The sequence below is a fragment of the Pipistrellus kuhlii genome, unplaced genomic scaffold, assembly GCF_014108245.1.
Source record: "Pipistrellus kuhlii isolate mPipKuh1 unplaced genomic scaffold, mPipKuh1.p scaffold_m20_p_12, whole genome shotgun sequence".
In the NCBI taxonomy this organism is placed as follows: Eukaryota; Metazoa; Chordata; class Mammalia; order Chiroptera; family Vespertilionidae; genus Pipistrellus; species Pipistrellus kuhlii.
Genome location: NW_023425427.1, coordinates 30,857,400 through 30,883,111, shown reverse-complemented (window position 1 = coordinate 30,883,111; position 25,712 = coordinate 30,857,400). Strand labels below are relative to the sequence as shown.

The following is a 25,712-nucleotide window of genomic DNA, read 5'->3' as shown; positions in this document are numbered from 1 at the left end:
GACAGAGAGGTGTCCTGTGTGTGTTCCCTTCAGGGATCCTGGCTGGGAAGAAAGGGTGGCGTTTGAACAGATACCTTGAAGCGTAAGCCGGCATAAAAACATGGGGCCCCCACCTCATGGGGTCAAGTGAGAACAGGATGAAATACTGTAGGGGGCCTGGCTCGTGGTGGGTGCCAAGTGAATAGCAGCTCGTAATCCGAACCATAAGGAGCTCCCACTATGTACGTGTTGGTTCCAGGGCTGATAAGGGATGTCAGGTCTAGAAGCATGGACAGGAGGTGCCTGGTGAGTGTCCAGGGGAAAGAGGAAGAGCTGCTTTCACTCTCTTGAAAGGCCTTGAATGCCAGTGAGAGAACTTTAAGTGGGGGTTGGGGGTGAGGGGATGGAGGAGAAGCCGTAGAAATCCCTGAAGTGAATCAGTTTCCCAGTAAATTCTCCACTCCAATCCCCACACAGGGAAATATTACTATTTTTGAGGCACTCATATGCTTAAAGCCAATGAATTTTTATATCACCCCCTGGGAATACCACTTGCTAGGACTTCTCCCTCCATTTGTTTGACTTTTGATCTAGTTTTTTTGTGCGTTGACAAGAGGTCCCAGGCCAACCATTTATCTTCTGCAGAAGTGCCTGGGAATGCAAGGGAGGTGATAACATTCCTACAGCGGCTTTTGAATTTGCAAGGTTTTCTGTCCTGATGGTTTTTTGTTTTTCGTTTTTGTTTGTTTGTTTTCTTAGGAGGCAGATACGTTCTTGAAATTGTAGTTTTAAAAAAGTCATGCAGATTTGGTTGGGAGTGGTGTGAAGTGTAGGCGTGCCTGGGGTGGGGCGAAGAGGTAGGAAGGGTTAGTAATCACTGTTGAAACTTTCAACATACTTCTAACAAGAATGTGAGCCATCTGGGAATTTTTTTTTAATTTTTTTTTTCCTGCCTAATCCCTGAAACAAATCCCAGTAAGGAGTTGTGGCTTCAGATTAAATTGTCTAGGTTGGGAGTTTACTTCCTATAACATGCCTCATTGATGAATTAGACCCTACACAGTTATCAGGGGGTCAGAAGTTGCTGGCCAGGATGGCCTTGGGCCAGCCAGCCTTGGTGTTGAGAGGCATTTTTCCTGGAAAATTGGGTGGGTGGGGCAAAGTGATTCTCTCGGGTGTTTTACTAAGTTTCTTGATCCTCAATCCAAGGGGTATGTAAGGCTCAGAAACAAAAAGACTCAGGCCAGAATTAGCACATATTTATGGGTTAAAAACTTCAATGTTTACTTGAGCTTTTTTTTTTTTTTTTTAAGGTTAAAAAAGAAATCCTCTCTTAAGTGACTTCGGCCTACTTCAACCCCACAAGAATTTTTGTCATGACCCTTGTTAGTAGATGCCTAAATAGCTAGCAAATTTCTGAGGGTCTGGGGTGGTATTTCTATTAAACATTTTTTAAAAGACTGAAACAGCAATGGGACTTTTTTAAAACGCCACGGGACGAGGGACAAATTGTTGAAAACCGGGACTGTCCCGCCAAAAGCGGGACGTCTGGTCACCTTATTCTAGCATCCAGTGTTGATGACAGCTGGGTCCAGTCTGAAAGGCTCCCTAGGAACGCAGTGATGAAGCTCGTACACCGCCTACATTGTTGGGGGGGGCGGGCGGGGCTCTGAGTTGGAAAGTGCCTGCTCCCACTTTCTTAACTGGATTGGGAAATGTGCTTCTCTGAATAGCACGTGGTGGGGCCTGACCACTATACTCGGCGATTGACTCCTAGAGCTCCACAGGCCCGCAGAGACCTCCCAACGAAGGGGCCGGTTTCATTTTGGGTTTTAGATGAAGGCGCCTCCATCACCCAGCCAGGCACTACACCCAAACCTTCGTCAGCCTCCATAACCTGTGAGCTCAGCAGAGAGACTAGGAGCTGGCATATTGGGGGGGAAAAAAAAACCTGAGCGTTTGCTGGAGCGTTTTCTCTGCCTCCTTTGCTGTCCCCGGAACTGTGTTCTCCAAAGCGTGCATTACAGACAGACAGACAGACTTGCTGAGAGGGACATACCCCATTCTTTCCATTGCATGAATATTGTCCTTTAAGAATAAAAAACACAAAGCCAGCTACCTAACTAATTTATTGAATGGATTAGGTTACTTAGAAGGAGGCAAAAATGAGTGTTAAGTAACGTAGTTCCGTTTAAGAGAAACAGTAAATGATCAGGAGGGGTGGTATGAGACTGTCAGAAGTCATGAAGACAGTCCTTTAAATCTAAGACGGGAAATACTGTGACGATTATGGAGAGCTAGGTAAGCTTTGACGTCACCTTCAGGAAAGTTGGGCCCAGAATGGCCCAGGAAAGCCAGGAAGGTTGAATTTGACGGATTTTACATCTTAACGTGTGCATCTTGCTCTTGTCCACGAAGCTCTCTTCCTGTGAAGACTTTAGGAAGCTCCTGACTGTCTTGCCCAGTTCTCATTCCTCTCTCCGCTTCCCATAAGCCATCGCGTGAGCCGGGTTTAAGGTTTGTTGGTATGGCGTTTACAGGGTAGAATGCAAAGGCCACTCCTGAGGGACGTCACCCTGTTATCAAGTGCATCTCCTTTGCCATCCATCCATCAGTACCTAAGAATGGAGAGCCAGTCTCTTCCAGGTGTCAATGTGTTTTACTTGAAAAGCATAGTTTCCATTGGTCAGTGAAGTAAGCTTTAGATCTTGAGATAGGACGGAAGTAACCCTGCCTTGACCTAGAGAAATGAGTGATGGGAAGCTCACGTAAGTATGTAAAACCAGGATAGAAAATGCTTTGTTTTGGTCACCCAAATCCCTGCTTGTGTTTGTTTACGCACACACCATTTTTGAAAAACCCTAAGCCTTCAATTAGTAACTTGTACTTTAGTCATTTTAAATCAGTACAGGTGTTTGTTTAGTGCCTCTGCCAGGTAGTTAAAGTTAAATCAGGTCTTTAACCTTAAAAAGATAACCAGACTTGCCTGCATCAACTTGCATACCATTGTAAGTTGCAGACATAGCAAGATACATTTTTGTAATGTTTATTGTAACTTTCAGACTAAATACTTAGCCTAATTATAATATTCATGGATTGTAGTTTTAATTTATGTTTCTTTTCTCCCAACATTGTGTGTGTGTGGGAGATGTGTATGAGGGGAAGCAGTGAGATTTGGAGTTGCAGGAATGGTACTGGTGGAGAAAGCATATTCTTGGTAGATATCTTCATGACTGAAATGCATGTTTGTATTTTAGGAGGCTGGATACATCAAAACACTTCAAATTATACCATCAATCATGGCAAAGAATACAAATGTTCACTAAACTTTACCTGTGTGCCTATGTAATCATGGATTTAGACATCATTCATATGGTGATTACTGTTTCTATTGTGGACTTGAATCATCCACGTGAAATATAAACATTATGTTTGCAAAAAAAAAAAAAGGGGCTTTTGAAACTTTAATTATAGAGTGCCTCACCTGACAGATACCCTATGTAAACATGGGACTAAGTATATACTGTAGCTATTTATTAACAGTGGGTGACAGTATTGTTAGTCCCACGTCAGAGGTGTTCGGAGGGATTGTATGTAACACATTGTGTGAGAGAATTGTTGGGATAGTTGCTAAGTAACAGTTGCTAAGCTGCAATGAACAGATAGTGATTAAAAGCCAGTTATGCCTTCGCCATTGTAATAAAGAAAGCTTTGGTAGAGATGAGAGAATACAGCAGGTACCTGAGTGGCAGGTGAGCAGGGGAAAGGATGTGCTCTCGGCATCGGTAGGAATGAATGAACTCTTATACTACGTGCAGCTTCTAGGACTTTTGCTCTTCGCGGGAGGAAATGAAGTTCTTAATTCAGCTGCCTGTTTTCATTCATTGAGAACCATTTGTAATCGCCGTCTGAAAGGAAGTGTTTCCCGTTCGAAGTTGTGGGATGTCTTTTTTGCTCACATAGCAGTGCACCCTGGGTGGAATGAACTTGACGAGGGTGTGCGGTGAGAAACTCGCAGCCCATTCCCAAAACCGGGAAGAGGGTTGCCAAGTACATCTGGCAAAACGGAATGAACTTCTCGGAGGGAATTAATTTAGCAAACCTAACCATTTCTGGTTTTTGAAAAGAGCAGCCCTTTAGAAGAAACTTCCTGGTGAGCTCATTCTTAGGAGCCCTTCTTCACTCAGGCTGACTCAGCCGCCTTCTCGCCTGCGATTGGTTCGTGTGCACGTGCTAGTATTTATTAGAGCTCTTATCACGTCTGCCAGGGCCAGTCACTTCCGTCAGCCAGCCGGGAGCCCCTCCCTGGTCTGAGTCATCTTGGAAACCCCAGAAGGCAGGCAGGCCCATTGCTAAGTACCACCTCGCACTGCCTTGATTTGGGGAGGACTTGCTGCAGACACTAGTGAGAATTGAAGATGCGTTGAGAAGTTAGAAGAGTGGATTCCTGGCATTTCTGCAGTGAGGAGATGATCGTTCGTAAAGGAAAGAAGGGTAGAATTACATACAGACCATTTTTTGTGAGGGCATATCAGCTCTGCCACTAACTAGCTGGGTCATTTCAGCAAGGTAAGCAATTCTAGTTCTCGGTCTCTTTGAGGGGAAATGAGCTGTTACAGTTGATGGTCTCTGAAGTCTTTTCGGTGTTTAAGTGTCTGAAGGTTCTAAGTGTTTGGGTGTAAAGCCTGAAGAAAGAACATCCTATATAATAAAAGCCTAATATGCAAATTGACCAAACGGCAGACCGACCAGTTGCTATAACACACACTGACCATCGGGACAGATGCTCAATGCAGGAGCTGCCCCAGCCTGCAGGCCCCAGGCCAGCCAAGGTGGGTGTGAGTGGGGGCTTCCTGATTGCCCTGCTGGTCGCCCTGCAGATCGGCCCTTATCACTGGCCAGGCCTTGGGACCCTACCCGTGCATGAATTTTAGGCACCGGGCATTTAGTTCTAAATAATTTCTAATAACTCCTGTCATCATAAAATGTTTCCAGGCTCTGTAACAACTTTTGTGTTTCTTTATTTTGTCTTTTAAAAAGAGGCCCGTGTGGCTCAGTTGGTTGGGTGTTGTTCCGTGTACTGAAACGTTGCTGGTTCCACTCCGGGATCAGGGCACATGCCCAGGTTGCAGGCTTGATCCCTCGTAGCGGATATCTCCCCCCCCTCCCCCCCCCCGCCTTTCTCTTTCTCTCTTTCTCTCTCTCTCTCTCTCCCACCTCTTTCTCTAAAAAAAAAGTCAATAAACTGTTAAAAAATAAAATAAAATAAAATAAAATAAAATAAAATAAAATAAAATAAAATAAAATAAAATAGATCCAGTGTGTTCTCTCTGAAGGCATTGGTCTCAAAGACAAACTGGGAACCTGAGTGGCTATAGTTGTTTAGCCCATGAAGTGATGGAAGGATCTATTATTCAGTTGCAGCTTAAATAATGTATCAGCCCAGTGCGTGCTGGATTCTTTTCCTTACTCTGCAGCCCAGGCAAGCAAACAAAACCCTCGTTTTTTCTCCTTCCCCTTCCCCTTCCCCTCCACCCTTCCCAGTAAAATCGGCATGCTGGGAGACCCCAGCACCCCAGGGACCTCCCTTGCTGTGGCATGAGGGGGGACGGTGAGGCAGGCCTGCAGCTGGAAGGCCTCTGATGTGTTCACGGAGGCGCTGAAGATGAGCCTACTGGGTACTCTGGCGAGACCTCCCTGCTCACTGGTGTAAACAAACTCACTCCGAGCCCCAGCTTCCCTTCAGGCTCCCCCGAGTTTTTCTGCCTGATTCCATGCAGAGTACTTCGGCTACCTTGAGCTGGCCTGGTTAGTGTCTGGGTGAGTTTTAAGAGGGGAGAGAGATTTGTGGCCTCTTAGACGCCCCATTGACATGTTCCAGAAATGGAACTGGAAGCATTTGTGCTTTTCCGTCTGGTGGTGTTATTGTTAGAATCTAAAAACAGGCAAGTGGCGACACATGGAAATGAAGAGGCTCCGAGTTCATTTTGATTATCAGTGTCCTTCTTTCTCGCAGTACCTAAATGCGGATTTTAATCAGAGGTCCGGGAGAAACTTTTAGTCTGCTGATAACTGCTGAGGCGCACAGTTTGCAGATGTCTTTACTCAGGAGGCAGGGGGAGGCAGGAAAGGTTGACTCCATTTGACCGAAGAACTGAGGTGAACAAAATTGGTCTGAAACTGGGGAAAAATCCCTCATGGAAACAATGGTGTCCAGAGTCTGTTCTCCCGAGCCTGCTCACTAACCCTGAAGCTTTTTCTGTTATTTTTATGGTTTTCCTTGAAGTATAATTTTCTTTTTCTTTTTTTAAAATAATATATCTTATTGATTTTTTTACAGAGAGGAAGGGAGAAGGATAGAGAGTTAGAAACATCGATGAGAGAGAAACATTAATCAGCTGCTTCCTGCACACCCCTCTACTGGGGATGTGCCCGCAACTAAGGTACATGCCTTTGACCGGAATCGAACCTGGGACCCTTGAGTCCGCAGGCTGATGCTCTATCCACTGAGCCAAACCGGTCAGGGCTGAAGTGTAATTTTCATACAGTAAAATGCACAAATCTCAAGTGGAGAGCTTGGTAATTTTTTTTTTTTATTGTGGTAAAATACACATAACATGAAATCAGCCATTTTAAAGTCTACAATTCAGTGGCATTTAATTCATTTATGATGTTGTGCAGCCACTAGTTCCAGAGCTGGATGAGTTTATGCATGAGTGCATTCATCTGTGTGGTTATATGAACTTTCCTTCACCCTAGAAGGTTCTCTGGCCACTTTTCCGAGGGTTAGCACCCCACCTGCAGGGAATAGTTTTGCTTGACCTTGATCCATGTACATGAAGTCAAGATTTTGTGTGTGGCTTCTTCTGCTTACATGACCTTTGTGAGACTCATCTGTATTGTAAGGCGGTTCCACAGTTCTATTTTATTGCTGAGTAGCATTCCACTGATGTGAATTTATTATAGCCTGCTTAGCCATTCTTTTGTTGGTAGGTATTGGGGTTTATTGCCAGCTTTTTTTCTTTTATGAATAAAGCTGCTATGAACATCACCTACGCCTTGTTTTGTGGACTTACTAGTAAGCACATAGTTCTTTTGTGTGAATTCCTAGGAATAGAATTGCTGGGTCATGGCTTGGGAATATGTTTAACTTTCATCCTGTAATTTCTTTTTCAAATGTGTTTTTTATTGTTTGTTTTTTTTGGGGTGCAGGGAGACGGGGAGGGTGAGGGAGATAGAAATAAGAGAGAATCATTGATCAGCTGCCTCCTGCACATCTCCTGGGGATCTAGCCTGCGCTCCAGGCATGTGCCCTGACCGGGAATTGAACTGTGATTTCCTGGTTTATAGGTCAGTGTTCAACCACTGAGTCACACCAGCTGGCTACTCTGTGATTCTTGATTTTTTTTTTTTTTTTAATGAGTATGCTTGAAATTATAGTTTGCAAGACTACAAATTAATGCAGAAACTGAAAGGTGACTTAATTCTCAGACCTGCTGCTTTGATGTATAACTTTATGAAACTTAATGAGTATTTTCTTTCTGAAGTCATTCTGACTTGTTAGCTTTCAATAGAGTGAGTAAAGGTGATCTATAAATCTGGTTTATAGATTGGCTAAAGAGGATATTCCTTTCCCCCTCTGTCTTTTAAGTTTATCTTTTGACAAGTGAAGTGGAGATTATTTTGTGCTGACAGCATGCTCCAAAACATTGGCAACCGTGGCTGTCCTCTTTCTAGCTTATAATATGAAATATGAGCTATCATGTATGGCTCTTTTATTTTTATTACATTTATTGGGGTGGCATTGGTTACTTAACATAGTGCCCTTGAGACATTTAAAAATCTTGAATCAATTTTGGCAGGATCCTCCCTATAACAATAGCACATGTGGGAAGAACTGAGTTTTTCTAATGTCTGACTCTTCTCTCATCCACATAATTTTCCTTATAACTCTGACCGATGTTACCTTTTTAAAGTCCTTACTGTTACGGTTTTGAAAAGTTGGTTAGCTAGAAACAGACTGACCAAGTGTTGTATCGATTCATGTTTTATTTGAGGCTTATACTTATAGTGTTATTTCTGAAGGCTCCTTGCAGAGAAATGTAAAACAAATAAGGAAAGCAAGGGTTTGAAGTTCCCAGATAAGCATGATCAGTAACTTCCGTTTTAGCCACTGGTGTAGCAGGCCGGCTCCTTTGCGAAAAGCTTCCTTGAATTTGCTTGTGCTAGAATATACTGACAGAATCCCCCGTTTTAGCTCTCCTCCACCAGCCTTACCCGGTCGGCCAGGGCTGACAATGGATGTCCAAACGGTTCACAGCGGCTAATACAATGCACAAAGGGCTTCCCTGTGTGGAGAGTGGAAAGTGGAGCTGAAGGGGAGCTTCTTAAGGGCATTGACCTAATTCGCTCCCTCGACAGAAATGATTGGTTTTACATATAGATGTCCGCCCTGTCTGCCAGTGCCACAGCTGGTGATGTCACAGCTGGGAAAAGAAACCATGTATTTTTGTGAAGTACAGCCTTTATTTCTATTTGATAATACCCTTAAGCAAAAAAATTTTTTTTTTTTAAATTTTAAAAAATACACTTTATTTATTTTTTTTACAGAGAGGAAGGGAGAGGAATTGAGAGAAACATCAATCAGCTGCCCCCTACACACTCCCTAATGGGGATGTGCCCGTAACCAAGGTACATGCCCTTGACTGGAATCGAACCTGGGACCCTTGAGTCCGCAGGCAGACGCTCTATCCACTGAGCCAAACTGGCTAGGGCCTTAAACAAATTTTTAAAAAAGCTTAAGTAAAGTTCTGCCAATGAACCGATAGTTCACCAAAGTTAGGGGGACTGAGAAAGGCAGCAGATACTGCATCACCACCCATCTGGGTCCCAGAAAACGTCCTCGCTGGTGGGAATTGGTTCGTCACTCACTTTTCAAAGACAAAATTCTTTGTGGGCCTTTTCCTCTATGAAATGTGGGGAACCAGAGCTGGATTAAAAATAAAAACTAGTTGAGGCACTGCTCCACATTGAAGTTCTGTGTTTGTGATTTACTTTGTCCAGAATACACATCGCGTTGCCTTTGCTACTTATGACCACGGATATTTGCAGCCACATGCACGGCCTCGCAGACTATCTGGGGCCTATTCATAGAAGAGGCGCAAAGAGGAATGCCTGTGTCATGGTGAGGGAAGAGGGCAGTGGGCTCAGTAGTAAGCGCCAGCCAACAGTTGCATTGTTGTTCGAGTTGTTGAGTGCGATTCGATGATTAAATATAAATGTCGACCTGATTGGAAGGTATCCCAGCAATGAACTGTTCTGAAAAAACCGCGGTAGCATATCATTCCACCAGACTTGTTCTCTGGGCTTTATATTTGGGATAATGGTTTATGCAGTGAAGAGTCATAAAAACTGGGGTGCTGTGGCGTCTCTCCGTCTCTTGTTTGTGTCCACTTGGGCATATTGACTCGATGTGTCCCCTGCTACACGGACAGTCCATTATCTTCATGGGAGGCAGCATAAGCTTTTTATTTTTATTTTTTATTATTATTTTCTAAAACTATATTTTATTGATTTTTTTACAGAGAGGAAAGGAGAGGGATAGAGAGTTAGAAAACATCGATGAGAGAGAAACATCAATCAGCTGCCTCCTGCACACCCACCACTGGGTATGTGCCCGCAACCAAGGCATGTGCCCCTCACCGGAATCAAACCTGGGACCCCTCAGTCCACAGGCCGACGCTCTATCCATTGAGTCAAACTGGTTTTGGTAGCATAAGCTTAAAAAACAAAACAAAACTATCTATCTATCTATCTATCTATCTACACACACACACACACACACACACACACACACACGCACCGTGTTTCCCTGAAAATAAGACATCCTCCAAAAATAAGACGTAGCGCAACTTTGGGAGAAAAAATTAATATAAGACACTGTCTTATTTTCTGGGAAACAGGGCATATATGTATATATTTTAGAGCAGAAGAGAGAGGGAGAGAGAAAGAGAAACATCAATGATGAAACAGAATCATTGATTGGCTGCTTTCTGCACATCCCCTACGGGGGATTGAGCCTACAACCCAGGCATGTGACCTTGACCAGAATTGAACCTGGGACCCTTCAGTCCGCAGGCTGACGCTCTATCCACTGAGCCAGACCAGCGAGGACCAACATAAGCTTTTTGGTTGGGATGAATTGCGTCAAAATGAATGCTTGGAGCAGAGAACTCCCCCAAATGCCCCCAATTGGACTTCCCTGCATGTGTCCGTCCTTTCGGAAGAGCAGAGGGTTTTCAGTGAGGCCTGGGTCCGCCCTAGAGTGGGGAGGGGCTCAGATTCACCCGGAGGGCAGCTCTGGCCCTTTAAGGCGCTCTTAGGCAGAGAGTAGTTGCTCAGTAAGTGCAGGACAGGAAAGGAGAAGGTGGGCCCCAGAGGACTGAATGTGGGCAGCATGGGTGTCAGTCTCCCCTTTCCTCCCATCTTCTCTGCCTCCCAAGAAAGCGCTTTGCAGGCGGCTTGGGGACGATTGGAACCTGAAAAACCTTACATTATTGGACTGACAAACCGAAAATGAGCATTGCCGGGGCTTGTCCAACGGCTCTGGGCTGTGCACTTGTTTTCTATAAACACTGTGGGTGTGTCAGGGCAGGCTCCCTGCAGCTGACCCTGAGGTGTGTGTGAAACGCCCATTCACCCCGTTCACGAGGGAGCCCAGGGCACAGGGAGATGCAGCTGGTTTTGCCCTGTGCCCTGAGACTTCACTTTTCTCTCGTGCAGTGAGGAAAGGAAGCCATGCGCTTGATTTCCCTTAGACCCTTGGTACAGGTCTGGCTGGACAGTCCCAATCCGCTGGGGACAGGTGCTAAAACTCGCTTCTATAGGGGAAAGACTGAGGCTCAGAAATGTCAAGTAACTTGCCGAAACCGGTTTGGCTCAGTGGATAAAGCATCAGCCTGCGGACTGAAAGGTCCCAGGTTCGATTCCGGTCAAGGGCATGTACCTTGGTTGGGGCACATACCCAGTAGGGGGTGTGCAAGAGGCAGCTGATCGATGATTCTCTCTCATCAATGTTTCTAACTCTCTATCCCTCTCTCTTCCTCTCTGTAAAAAAAAATCAATAAAATATATTAAAAAAAAAGAAAAAAAGAAAAGAAATGTCAAGTAACTTGCCCGAGATCACACAGCTCGTGTGACCGGGTAGGGAATCTGCCTCTTGCACACCCCCTACTGGGGATGTGCCCGCAACCAAGGTATATGCCCTTGACCGGAATCGAACCTGGGACCTTTCAGTCCGCAGGCTGATGCTCTATCCACTGAGCCATGTGACTCGTTTGAAGCCTCCAGGTTTTTGCAGTTGTGCCAGCCTCTGCTTTTCAGAATCAGATGCGCAAAGAAATAGGGGGAGACGCAACAGACAGCATCCCTCTGTTAATTGTTAGGAGTTTAAATATTATCATTGGACATGTAAAGGGCCCCCTGCTCCCTGCCTGCCCAGGAATTATGAGTGACACAGTAATATATTAATGGTAACAGATTGATTCATTCTTCAGTGACCTCTGTGTGTCCACCACTGTGTGAGGCCCCAAAGACGCTATCAGATGAGTAAGACACAATCTTATGAGGAAGTAGATTACATAGACCCATGGTGGGCAAACTGCGGCTCGCAAGCTACATGCGGCTCTTTGGCCCCTTGTGTGTGGCTCTTCCCAAAAATACCACGGCCTGGGTGAGTCTATTTTGAAGAAGTGGTGTTAGAAGTAGTTTAAGTTTAAAAAATTTGGCTTTCAAAAGAAATTTCAGTCATTGTACTGTTGATACTTGGCTCTGTTGACTAATGTGTTTGCCAACCACTGACATAGACAACTAGCTAAAATCACAGTTTTATTACAGAAATATTAAGAATATGCCTTGTCAAGTGAAAGTCTACATTTTTCAAGTTCACAGTCTCCAGTTAGAAATGACTGTGTCATTCCATCCTCTCTCCACAGTAGCAGTTGTTAGGTGAATGGCTACCAAGCACATGGGCTGTGGAATTAGAAAGAGCATCTTACTAGCAGATATAGTTTGGGACTTTGCCTGTTAAAGGTCAGAATTCCATCACAAGTTCTCTGAGGGTCAAAGTGCATCTTTTAAAATAAGAAATACCTCTAAGAAGTTTAGGCTACCAGATACTCACACTTTAGTGTGACATAGGACTGCCAGGTTATTCTGTATCTGACACCATGTGCATTGATAGAAGTAGGAATTTTTAGAAATGTTTTTATTGATTCTTCAGAGAAGGGAAGGGAGAGGGATAGAAACGAAGATGAGAGAGAAACATCATGGATCAATTGGCTGCCTCCTGCATGTCCCCTACTGGGGACCGAGCTCTGCAATGTGGGCACATGCCCTGACCGGGAATTGAAACGATGCTCAACCACTGAGCCACACGGGCCAGACAAGTGAGAGTTTTGAATGGGAATACAAGTGGGGGGAGAATTTTGGAGCCAGAACATTTTGGTGATGGAGCAAGCCATTATGGGATGCCAGGTGTTTGCCTTTGGATGGGTGGGGTAGGAGAACATTGAAAGGCAGAGCAACCAGCCCAAGGGGTAGAAAGAGAAAGGAAATCTCTAGAAGCTATTTCTTTCCTGTTCCTTCCCAGAATGCTACTCAGGGTGCTTTTGTCTCTTCCTCACCTGCTCCTGCATGGCCCCCTGCCCCAGGACCCGGCGTAGATGAGTTCGATGTGCTCCCTGGTAAGGCTGACACTGTATGAATGCCCATTCTTGGCTGTATGCTCAGCCAGGTTGCATGCTCAGCCAGCACAGATGCAGGAGATATAATTCTGATGAGATTGAGTCGGACTTGATGGTGGGTATTGGAAACTTACAGTCTTTACAAACAAGTTTCTTCTGACACAGGGTTTGCCTGGGGCAGGGGGTGCTGCATCCTCATGATCTTCCTGTGAGCTGCCCCGACAGCAGGAGGTCGGGAGCCAAGGTTTTCCCTCCTCTGTGTCCATCCCATTTCCTTGCAGAGTCTTGCCCAGTGCGTGTGTTGATAATACTCACACATGTAGATAATTATCTACTTTGAGGAAAATCTGAGGCATGATTTTGATCTCAGGCCAGCTTCCCCCTCAGAACGTGATTGGAAATGGTAGACAAGTTCAGATTTTAGATTAGGTAAAATTATCCTCAGGAAAGTTCCATTGTTACAGAAACCTTTTGAATTGACCTGACTTCTGGATTATGTACCCTCTAAGAACTCACTCGTTATTAATTTAAAAAGAAAAAGAAATACACAGGCAAACAAAACAGGGTTATTATCCCTATAAATAGGGACTGGCTGCTCAGGACAGACCTAAGGCTTGCTGAAGGTGGAGGTGAGGAAGGAAAGCAAAACTCAGACAGTGTGTTCACCTCCGTCGGCACCGGTGTGAGCACCTTGCAGGAAAGGACCAGGCCGGGGTGAGCAGACACCTGCCATTAGTCATCTGCCACTGAATTTTGCATAAGTTGAAACTAGGGATTGGCAAACTACAGCCAGCTGCCGGTTTGGTTCTTTTTGTTTGTGTTTCTACCCACTAAGAATTGTTCTTACATTTTATAATGGTTATATTTCATTCATTCATTCATTCATTCATTCATTTAATATATATTATTTTTTGCAGAGAGGAAAGGAGAGGGAAAGTTAGAAACATCAATGAGAGAGAAACATCAATCAGGTGCCTCCTGTACTGCCCCCACTGGGGATGTGCCCGCAACTAAGGTACATGCCTTGACTGGAATCGAACCTGGGACCTTTCAGTCCACAGGCTGACGCTTTATCCACTGAGCCAAATCAGTTAGGGCTAATGGTTACATTTTAAAGGGTTATGTCAGTATCTATATACTGCTAAAAAAAATTGACTATGTGGCCCTTTAAGAAAATGTTCAAAGGGCCCTGGTTCAAAACTCTAGAATTTCTTGCGTGTTCTATTGCCATCATGTAATAGTCATGTCCGGATGCTGACCTGTGAAAGATTCTGGGTTCACAAGGATGCTCTTGTCCGAGGTCCCGCTTGGCTGTGGTAAAGCAAAAGAGAGAGAAGGGGGTGGATGGGCGTGCCAAAGGGCTGGTTTGCTTCTGGTTTCCGTTGAGGCAGGTCACAGACTGACCACAGGGGCCAGCTGGGAAGTGCTGAGTATAGGCTTCTTCCAGGCTAAGCAGTAACATCGGTGAAAATGTGAAGGAAGTATGCTTCAAAGTGCATTTTGTTTTTAGGGTTTTTTAGAGAGAGAGAAAGGGAGAGAGGGAGAGAGAGAGAGAGAAACATCTATGTGAGAGGGAAGCATTGATTGGCTGCCTCCTGCACACCCCCTACTGGGCTTGAGCCCACAACCCAGGCATGACTGGGAATTGAACTGGCGACTTTTCAGTGCACAGGATGCCACCCAATCCATTTAGCCATACCGACCCAGGCAGATGGACACTCTGGATGGTGCTATTTGTTCCCTCAGTCCATTGACTTAATCTGCTGTGCGCACCCATTTATCAGAATGCCTGGAAAATTCCTGTTATGTGCCCTGATACGGGTTTCCTGACCACACTTAAGTAGCGTGCTGCAAAGGTGCCTTTGGAACCTGCCTTAGAAATGATAGTTCTTTCCTCACAGGAGAGCTTGGCTGAGCAGCATGCCTCAGCTGCACAGGGAACCCCGGGCCAGGTCTCCCTCTCCTCCTCCCCAGCTCCAGTGTCCGCCCGGGGCTGCCCACCTAGCTTACATGTCTTCCCTGCTTCCTAGTGAGATGAGCAGTTTGGACTCAAATCCACTGATCGTACCTCAGACTCTTTGCTTATTTTGCTCATTAATGAGGCCAAGATCCTTCCCGAGACCCTGGCATCACCCCCCCCCCCGCCCTTCCCCGCTTTCTACACTTGCTTGCTGGCCCCCTGATTTATGCATGGGGAGGCAGGACCGTGTGTATTATCCTCACTGTTTGAGTCTCCAGGGCTCCGTACAAAGCCCTGGTATGAAAGAGGTGCTTAATAAATATTTATTGAATGAACTGATGGATGGATTCCACCTCCCACGTGAAACTTTAACTCCTGTATCTTTTTCCTGGACAATGATGTTCTTCCGCAGCACCTTAGTTATTGGAAAGTGTTATTCCTCTGACGATTCCACGGTGCCCAAGAGCAGGGTCAGAAACACTGTCGGGTGTTGATTGACTGTAATATGCTTCTGTGTTTCCACTTAATGTTAAGGCACGACAACTAAAAGTATAATTGTCCCCTTTCAGTGATCGTCACCCCCTTCACTATTTGCACATTTACCCTGCCTCTTATAAAAGCTAGAATGGCAGGATTTTATTTTGATTACTGAAGTGTGAAGGGAAAGTCTCTCCTCTTTTATTATTGCGCCACCTAGTGGATTATGTCTGTATACTGTGCAGTGGCCTTTGCTGATTTCCTGATGATTAATTATATATAATAGTATTCAAAACAAAGGGGAAATGCTAGGAACTTTTTTTACGCTTTAAGACTGCATACAATTTCTGCCCACAGTGTATGTCACTAGGCAGAAATGGATTCTCTTGAGACGAGCTCAACATTGTTTAATTTAGAATTTAATAAAGAAGTTGCCCATATCTGAAATGTTGTCCCATGTTACCAACAAAAGAAAACAATGAGTTGAGAGAAGGGTGTGTCCCACACATTTTTTTTTTTTCATGGACTGCCAGTTTAACTCAGTTTATGTATTAATGGTAAACAAGATGTTAGATCAAGAATGAGTAGTGTTTTTTCTAAGTTTGGAAACGTGCTGTCTCAAACATCTGAACTTCTTTTTGCTTTAAATTTTGTCATGAGAAAAAAAAAATGTAGGAGACTATTTTCGTGTAACTTGCTTTTCAGTTTCATCTACTCTGTTTTATTATTAAGTCAAAGTCATAAGCAAAGTGTGTAGATTTTCATTTTCATTATTTTTAGTAGCTTGCCATCTGGATGGGAGGTGAATGCAGGAAATTCCACCTTTCTTTCCCCTTCCTGCCTCTGGTCTCAGTTGCCGCTCCTCTTAATGGTGTTGTGTTCTAGTACCACCAAGAATTATTTTGTTTTTCTCCCTCAATTTCCAGGAGATTCAGTGGACATGCAATGTGCTAAACGCACAATGCAGAAACACTTCCCCTTATCAAGTTTATGATGCTTTACATATGTAACAAATACTTATTCAGTTGAAGCTACAAATTGTAAACTCTTTTTAAAAATATTTTTTTATTGATTTTTTACAGAGAGGAAGGGAAAGGGATAGAGAGGTAGAAACGTTGTTGAGAAACATTGACCGGCTGCCTCCTGCACGCCCCCTACTGGGGATGGGAGGTGTGTGCACAGGGGAGGTGCATCTTCTTACCCACAGATCCTAGGCAGGACCTGAGATGGTGCTTTTCTCACAAGCTCCCAGGTGTGGCAACAGTTTCTAAAGGGGAGGGTCTTTATGGCCCGGCCTTCATTCCCCAATCCTGAGAGGACAGGCATGCCTTTGAGGCGCAGGATGCTGTGCCTCAAGGGCTCTCAGGGGAGGGAGCAGGCACACGGATACATGCAGGGGGCATTGTGCCTTGGGTCAGGGAGGGACAGCTCACCATGGGCGGCTCCTACAGGGCCAACTGGCAGGATGCACCCGAGGACTCTAATCATTGTTTTTCTAACCTGCCCTTTGCCAGCTAATAATTTTCTCTCTATCTTGGTGCCTGTCATGGGGTGGTGGTTTGTGTGTATGTTTGTTTTTTATACACGGAAGCTATGTTGTAATGTTTTGCAGGCTTAGTCAGGATGAAAATCACAAAGTGGACAGGGCTGTGTGTCTGTTGGTAAATTAGCACCTTCCTTTTTGGCTTATTAATGGCTTTGCAATTACAAATAAGAAAGATCTGTTTAAATGATAATTGTACCATTATCATTTAAATGATAATGGTCAGTGTACCAAAACTGTGAACACAGTGAACACAGGCCTTAAATATAATGAACTTATCTGCTGATTCTTCTTTGCCTCATAGTTTGTTAAAATTGGACTCGTACAGGACAGGTCTGGGTTCAGATTGTGGCTTTGGGGCCAAGGGCAAGTTCTTAATATCTCAGGACAAACACACACACACACACACATTCATATAATATGTACTAGAGGCCTGGTGCACGGGATTTGCGCACTGGTGGGGGTGTGGCCTGTGGGGATAGGTCCGCTGTGGGAGCGCTGCCCCCTGGTCTGTCATCTTCCACGGAGCACTCGCCTCTCCAGGGGGCCAGGTCGGAGCCAGGCCCAGGGACAATAGCACTGAGAGGGGGTGGGAATAGGCCTGAGTCTGGCAGCAGCCATAAACCCACCTCCCAGCCTCCGGGGTCTGCTCTGCGAGCCCAGTGGTGGTGCTGCTGCATGGCCTGTGAGTGTGCAGAGGAGGCAGCAGGGACTGAGGAGGAAGGGCCTGTGGCTCCTGCATAGAGCGTCTGCCCCCTGGTGGTCACTGTGCATCATAGCGGCTGGTCGACTGGCCATTCTGGCTGTTGCGCTGTCCGGTCGCTAGGCTCTTATTGTGTAGGATAGGATAATGTATAATGATATGTATCCCATATGTGTGTGTGTGTGTGTGTGTATATGTGTGTGTGTATATGTGTGTGTGTGTGTGTATTTTAAATTAAGACTATTTCTTTCTAGAGCAGTTGAAGGTTTGCAGCAAAATTGAGGGAAGAGTATAGAGATTTCCCAGATACCCCCCGCCCCACCCAGGCACAGCCTCCCCCATTATTAACATCCCACACCAGAGTGGTCCATTCATTACAGCTGATGAGCCTACACTGACACGTCCTTATCACCGAAAGCCCATCGTTTACCTTACAGTTCACTCTTACATGTGGGTTTGGACAAATGTATAATGACATGCATCCCATCATTATGGTTCCGTACGGAGTATTTTCACTGCCCTAAACATCTTCCATGCCCTGCTACTTCGCTGTCCCTCCCTCCCTCCCTCCCTTCCTCTCTCTCCAATCTTCTAACCCTTGATCTTTTTATTTATTGTCTTGTAGTTTTGCCTTTTTCAGAGGTTATAGATTGGGAATCCTGCAGTTATACAGCTTTTTCCGGTGGGCGCCTTTCACCTGGTCACGTGCATTTCGGTGTTCTCCACGTCTTTTCATGGCCCTGCAGCTCATCTTTCCCGCTCTGAGTCGTGTTCCGTTGTCTGGATGGACCGCCGTTGTTATCTGTCCACCTCCCGAAGGGCGTCTTGGTTGCTTCCAGGTCCTGGCAATTCCGAATAAAGCCTCTCTAACCATCCGTGCGCAGGTTTCTGCGTGGCCGTGAGCTTCTGTTGCCTCGGGTGAGCACCACGGAGCACGATTGCTGGGTCCCGTGGTTGGTGAGAGTGGGTTTACGAGTAATTTTGTAAGAACCCATCGGACCACTTTCCAGAGTGGCCGCGCGGTGTTCTGTGCCCGCCGGCGACGAATTAGGTTCCTTTTGCTTCGCGCCCGCCCCAGCCTTGGAGGTCAGGGTTCCAGGCTGCGGCCAGCGGGAGCCAGCTCACAGGATCGTGGGCGTCCGGTGAGCATGTCTGGGGTCTTCGGTCTGGTGCTGCGCTGCGTGTTAATGACTTCCTGTCTTTGCAGCTCTCGTAACCTTCTCATCCCTGGTCCCCAGGGCCGGTGTGTTTGAAGGCTCCCACGCTGTAGATTGAGTTATTTTGACATCTCTGTCCGTGCTGAGGATGTGTGTGCCGAGCAGGTGACTGCTCAGGCACATGGAGTACGTGTGTAGCGTCTTGAATTCACCCTGAAGGTCATCCCTCCTGGCTGTGACCGTGCAGTTCCCTCTTCCTAGAAGTTCCACCCACCAACACATCAGTCACCCTCCAGCACTGAGCTCCCTCAGAGCCCTGAGGGGGAGGTGGGCCTTCCCCAGGGCTGGTGCACCCCCTTCACCCCCCTCCCCCCAGTGAGTAACTCCCACCTAGGCCATCGACTTACCCATCACCCACCTTTCTCCAGCCCCTCGTGGCCCTTTTTCTTCCCTGAACATAATAACCTTGTTTCTCCCAAGGGCCTTTGCATCTGCTGTTCTCTCTCTCTGGAGGGCTGTCCAGAGTTTCTTATCATTGGTTCTTCCCAATGTCACATCTCATGGCCCTTACTGACTGCTACCTGAGATTATAAAATGTTTACTTGTTTATTATCTGTCTCCTCCTTGAAAAAAAAAAAAAAATATATATATATATATACACACACACACAAACAACACACACACACACACACACACACACACTTAATTTTTTTACAGAGAGAAAGTGAGAGGGATAGAGAGTTAGAAACATCAATAATGAGAGAGAATCATCGATCAGCTTCCTCTTGCACACTCCCTGCTGGGGATATGCCTGCAACCAAGGTACATGCCCTTGACCGGAATTGAACCCGGGACCTTTCAGTCTGCAGGCCGACGCTCTATCCACTGAGCCAAACCAGTTTTGGTGCCTGTCTCCTCCTTTGAGGGGAGGGTGTGGGCTTGTGATCCCCCCAGGACCTAGAACAGGGTCTGACACTGTATCCCAGAGGTTCCCGGAATGCTGGTGGCATGAACGAGCCTGGTGTATTTATTTCTCCGCGGTTGTCTTCGCAGCGCTGTGCTCAAGGTCCCCCTTCCCCAGGGGCTGTGACTGCCTTCGGGTGGGATCAGGGTTGTCTGTCTTTCCATCCACAGGACCAGTGGATTGCTGCTCAGTAAATGAGCTTGAATATGTGAATTTGGAAGTTAGGAATCCTTGAGAAAGAAATCCTTACATTCCTGAGACCTTCTCAAGGAGGCAGCTGTCCACCACAAAATGGCCATTTGAACAACAAACTGCTGGTCAGAACAGGCTGCAGGGTTTGGATGGCCATGCTCTCTGGCCTTCTTCCGGGTCTTGGCCCTGTGTTGTTCTTTAGGTCCTGAGTGTCCTCCCTCCCTCCCTCCCTGCCTCCCTGCCTCTCTCCCTCCCTCCCTCCCTCTTATTCATTGTTCAGAACTCATCCCAATGTCCTTTGCTCATGGTGAGCACCCTGCACTCCCCACCCACTCTGACTAGATCAGATGCCGGCTCTTGCCAAGCATCCCGAGGGCTGTGCTGTACATGGATTGACCTTCATTTGATCCTCAGGCCTTGCCCATTGCACTTGGTAAACATTTGCTGAATGACTACAGAGTGAGTGGTAGCCCGTTTGCACATTCATGTTCGTAGCAGCAGCGTACTTCACAACAGTCAAGAGGTGAAAGTAACCCAAGTGTCTCCATCGGCAGACAATGATAGATAAACAAAATGTGGTCTGTACGTACCATGGAATGTTATTCCCCCCCAGAAAGGAAGGGAATTCTGACAGATGTTACAAGGGTGACCCTTGACATTGTGCTGAGTGAAATAAGCCAGACACAAAAAGACAAACACTTTATGATCCCACTTACGTGAGGTGCCCAGACTCGTCCAATTCATAGAAATGGTTGTCTGGGGCCCCCAGGCGGGGGAAGCAGGGAGCTGTTTAATGGGAACAGAATTCCAGTTCTGCAAGATGAGAGCCCTGGAGATTGGGCAACAGTGAGAAAGGATCTACTGCCACTGAGCGGCACGCTGAGGAATGGTTGTGAGCTTATGTTTTGTGTGTGTGTGTGTGTGTGTGTTTTTGTTTTTGTTTTTTTTTTCAGCACAATTTAAAAAAATCATGCAGGACTGAAACCGGTTTGGCTCAGTGGATAGAGCGTCAGCCTGCGGACTGAAAGGTCCCAGGTTCGATTCCAGTCAAGGGCATGTACATTGGTTTTGGGCACATCCCCGGTTGGGGGTATGCAGGAGGCAGCTGGTTGATGTTTCTCTGTCATCAATGTTTCTAGCTCTCTATCTCTCTCCCTTCCTCTCTGTAAAAATAAAAAATAAAAAATAAATCAATAAAATATATATTTTTTTAAAAATTGTGCAGGAAGAAACTGTGACTTCTGGAAACCTGGAATTCTTAAATTGTAGGATGCCTTTGACTTCTGGGCGGGATGCATGAATTTAAGGGAAAAGGTATTTATTTCCTCACCAGGAAAGCTCATGTGATTTCCTGAGGGCTGTCAGCGTGTAGGAGTGAGCTGCCTTAAGCAACCTCTTTTCCTCCAGCTGGATTCTCTGCACCTGGCCCCCAGGAGCCTGCCTGTGCCTGCACCGCTGGCATTGAGTCCTAGGCACCCTCAGTTTCCAAGATCTTCCTCCAGTAGGGTTCCTTTGTGTGTGGGTGTGTGTGTTTGTGTGTTTTTTTATTGTTAATCCTCACCTGAGGATATTTTTCCCCCATTGATTTTCAGGGGGAGTGGAAGAGAGAGAAAGACAGAGAGAAACATCAATGTGAGAGAAACACATCAATTGGTTGCCTCCTGCACAAGGGCCCAGGCTGGGGAGGACCTTCCCACCAAGGTATGTGCCCCTGACCCAAATCGAACCTAGGACCCTTTGGTCCGCAGGCCGACACTCAATCCACTGAGCCAAACTGGCTAGGGCAGTAGGGTTCCTTTGTACTCTCTGTGCTCTTCAGTGTAAGATTTGAAACAAACTTTCATTAATTTCCCATCCTGTTCTTCTGTTGCAGCACTTTTGAAGAGCAGATTCTTTTCTTTTCTTTTCTTTTTTTTAATAATATATATTTTATTGATTTTTCACAGAGAGGAAGAGAGAGGGATAGAGAGTTAGAAACATCGATGAGAGAGAATCATCGATCAGCTGCCTCTTGCACACCCCCTACTGGGGATGTGCCCGCAACCACGGTACATGCCCTTGCCCAGAATTGAATCCGGGACCTTTCAGTCCGCAGGCCGACGCTCTATCCACTGAGCCAAACCGGTCCCGGCTGAAGAGCATATTCTTGCCCTGGCCGATGTGGCTCAGTTAGTTTGGCATTGTCCTGTGCACCAAAAGGTCACTGGTTCCATTCCTGGCCAGGACACATGCCCGGTTTGCAGGCTTGATCCCCGGTAGGGGGCATGCAGAAGGCAGCCTATCCATGTTTCACTCTTTCGTCAGTGTTTCTCTTCCTCTCCCTTCCTTTCTTCCTAAAAATCAATACAAGAATAAGTAGTTAAAAAAAACAAACACTTACTCTTGTTGAGGCCAAGGAAAGGATGCGAACATTTTGAGTGCACATGTCAATGAGCAGTAAAGCATGCATGCTTGGTAGAGGTTGCCTTGTTTCACGCTGCCAAATAGATACTTGGCCCTCTGAGGTGTAGGTGGGACGATCCCCATTTTTTAAAGAAGGCAACAGAGAGCCATCCAAGGCTCACGGGCTAAGTGACAGAACAGACTCCATGGCATCCTAGACTCTATGTCACTAAAACTCGCGTTATTGCCTCTGTTCAGGTTATTTCCTCTGGAGTCCAAATTTATTCATATCTCCGCCTCAAAAACCGGATGGCGCACGGGAGTGACATCCATGCAGTTGTGAGGATGACCGCCGGTTCCCCGGAGACCGTGCTTCCAAAACCCACACCTCGATCTGAAGCCCCAGGCGCCCCTGAACATCTTTTCTCAGTGTTCAGAGACCTAAAATGCAAGACAGAGAAAGAAACAGACAGGAGGCCCTTTGTTGTTCTTTTATCTGTTGCATTTTCAGAAAGGTTGGAGGGAAAAGTGCCAAGGGAGCACTCTGCCCTTGACGTGGCTCCGCGTTGTACCAACTCCCCAAGCCCTGTCTTCCTCCAGCCAGTACACCTCATGGTCTCCAAGGATGTGAAACATTGATCTTCATGCCTTTTAATTTCTGTGTAACGTTAGCATTTCGGTTCCACTGAAATGTTCACAGCTTCTAGCCACCTTACAGTGTGTGTGTTTGTGTGTGTGTGTGTTTGTGTGTGTGTGTGTGTGTGTGTGTGTGGTAATTATAGTTATAGGAGGGTCAATATAAATGAATACTTCTGCACCTATTCCTTCCTGTAGTATTGCTCTCTAGGATCCTACTTAGTTTCTGTTAGATCGGCACCCGTTGGTATGTCTGGAAGGAATATTTTGAGTCATTGATGCTCTAGGTCCCTCGCCCGGGCGAGAGGGAGGATCGGAAAGCCGTGAGAGCGATGTGCTTCCAGGCTGCCCGCCTCCTTCCCCACCAGGGATGCTTTTCAGAGCGTTCGGTGTCCCTGTGCGAGATGACCACAGGCTTTGCCGGGAATGTGGGCCACTATCGTGTCGGCCTTACGTAACCACGCGCAGGGGCGGCAGTGGGCGCGCAGCCTGGCGTGTGTGTGGGCAGCAGCCTGGCTGGGTCACTCCCCAGCGTGGCCATGAAGACGGCTCAGGTCCTGCAGAGGATGTGGCTCCAGGCCGGCAGAAAGCTGGGGCTGTTGAAAGGCCATGTGAGTCTCTCTCCGCCAGCTGTCACCCCTTCCTCTTTCCCAGCCTTTCCTTTCAGGAAGCGGTTGGGTGGGGGTGGGGGTGGGGGTGGGGGCAGCAAAATCCCTCCCACCTTTCTCGGCGGGTTTATTCGTGCTGGCAGCTTTCCGTAACACATGGGGAGATGCAGATGGCGGTCCGTCGTGGGTTTTTTTAATGACTTGCCTCATGTGTAGTGGACTTCTGTGACGCGGATGGCCGCCCCCGGGGAGGTGTGAGTCCAAGGCTGCTGTTTCCCAGGGACTCAGGGAGCCGCTGGTGCTTCCTGGGAAAACCTCACAGACGGCCACCCGCATGGAAGATGCTGGTGTGTAGGCACGCCTTGTCTTTTTGGGAAGAGCTTTGGGCTTCCTTATTCTGCAGTAATCTGTGTTCTTATCCTATGCTTAGGCTTCTCCATGAGAAGAAAGAGGTTTCCCCCTGTCCTTCTTTGTGTGGTTTGGACAAAGGTGGTGCTGGAACATGTAGGAGTGTTTGCTTTCGTGGCTTGGGGTCTTTGTCAAGCATGTCCCTTCTGCGCCGGTTTTCATTCCTCTTTACCTTGAGCTTTGGAGACTTTGGGTCTCTGTCTTTTGGTTGGGTTTTAACATACTTCCATATTCTTGATAGAAAATACAGGATGTTTCCCGTTTGGCCAAGATTCTTCCAAAGGAAAGAAACCTTGTAACAACTGGAGGGTACTTTTTAAAGAATAGGGCAAATAACTGTTTTTTTGTTTTTTTGTTTGTTTTTTGTGGTCCCCCCCCCCACAAAACTACCTTACTCTTAACACAAAGCTTTTCTATTTATGGTAGAAAAATGAGCTCTCTTCACTTTCAATGTCCTGTAGAAATGATTCCTTTTTTCCCCTCCTGGTTATTTATATAAAAAAAATTAAAAAAATTTCTTTATTGATTATGGTATCACATATTTGTCCACATTCTCCCATTCTCATCCCAAACCCTTCCCCATGCATGCCTCTACCCCTCTGTTGTCTGTGACCACTGGTTAGGCTTATATGCACACATACAAATCCTTTGGTTGATCTCTCTGCCTAATCCACACCCTCCCCTACCTTCCCTCTGAGGTCTGACAGTCTGATCAATGCTTTCCTGTCTCCGGGTCTGTTTGTGTTCATCAGTTTATATTCATTATTTCCCCTAGATGAGTGAGCTCATGTGCTACTAGAAATACACTCATAAGAACCAAAAATGAGACAAGCAAGAATGGTTATGCTGAGAGGCAAATGAATCAGTCTGTAGTGAGTTTCTTTCTGGGCCACCAGTTCTTTTGAGTCCCGATTTCAATGTCAAACAGTTCCTTATGTGTACATGTCAGGAATGATATTTCAGTTCTGGATGGTGGACAAACGGTGGTGATGCAGGCTCTACCCTCTCTGGTTTGGTCCTGGGTAGCCTGCAGTGACAGACAGCTGCTGACTGCTGGTATGGCAAGGCGACGTCAGCATCTTCTATCTCTGGACTGCTTCTCTTCTGTCTTCATGGCTGGAGCAGTCCTGTCAATTCCTTCTAATATCGAGGAGCTTGTTATTTAATACTCCTTTCATGAAAAACGAAAGTGACAAGAAAAAAGTGGGGCATCACATGGGTCCCAGGCAGCTGGAATGTTGACGTGGGGTGAAAAGGAGTCTTGGAGTCTCCTGCACCGTGTAGCCCCCAGAGCTAGCCTCACTCTCCACCTTTCATTCCCTTCCATGCCTTCACACACCCTCTCATGTGACTGCTTCTGCCTCCTGCCTTGCCCTTCCTTCAATAGAAATGATCCCCCTTTCTTCTGCTCTTTCCCCTTGCAAAGTCTGTACTGCATTAGAGAATATTTGTGCACATATATGTATTATCCATGGACACGGACAATAGGGTGGTGAAGGCCTGGGTGGTGGGGGGCAGGGTGAGCTAGAAGAGGTCAGTGGGGGAAACAAGGGGATATATGTAATACTTTGAACAATAAAGATTAAAAAAAAAAAAGAATGTTTGTATAGGGGCTTGGCCAGGAACCAGGTAGCCTGTGATGTGGACTCACGTGCTCCCCCATTTTTTAATTCATGAAATATTGGGACACATACAAGAATCCTATATCTAAATCAAAAGCATGATCTTAACACAAGTCCCCATGAGCTCGTCACCCGTGTCCGTGAACCTTCCCTGAGAAGGGCACAGACCTTGGTAGCCTTCCCTGCTCACTGCGCCTCACTCCTCAGCCATTGCATCCTGAATTTCGTGGTTCTCGTTCCCTACACACATCCGTACTCACAGATATCCCTACACAAGAGATTAGTTCGTTGGCTTCCCCCTTCCCCCCTTGTTGTGATACAATCTGCATCACCTAACA

At 46.3% G+C, this 25,712-nt stretch overlaps 1 protein-coding gene and 1 long non-coding RNA gene across 11 annotated transcripts in view; both read left to right on the top strand.

Annotated features, from left to right (window-relative positions):
• TJP2 (tight junction protein 2) overlaps positions 1-25,712 on the top strand; it is a 107,092-nt gene that overhangs the window by 40,004 nt on the left and 41,376 nt on the right. For 3 of the 10 annotated variants that reach the window (XM_036433864.1, XM_036433871.2, XM_036433868.2), the window contains exon 1: positions 23,261-23,347. The exons of the other annotated variants lie outside the window; for them this stretch is intronic. In XM_036433864.1, the coding sequence (XP_036289757.1) occupies positions 23,276-23,347 (72 nt within the window). In that variant the 5' untranslated portion in view covers positions 23,261-23,275. Of the gene's footprint in view, positions 1-23,260; positions 23,348-25,712 lie in introns of those variants that run through there. 10 annotated transcript variants of the gene reach the window in all.
• LOC123652142 lies at positions 409-17,377 on the top strand. Its single transcript, XR_006741293.1, has 3 exons — positions 409-707; positions 4,649-4,655; positions 17,366-17,377. It is a non-coding gene; the product is annotated as an uncharacterized LOC123652142 (long non-coding RNA).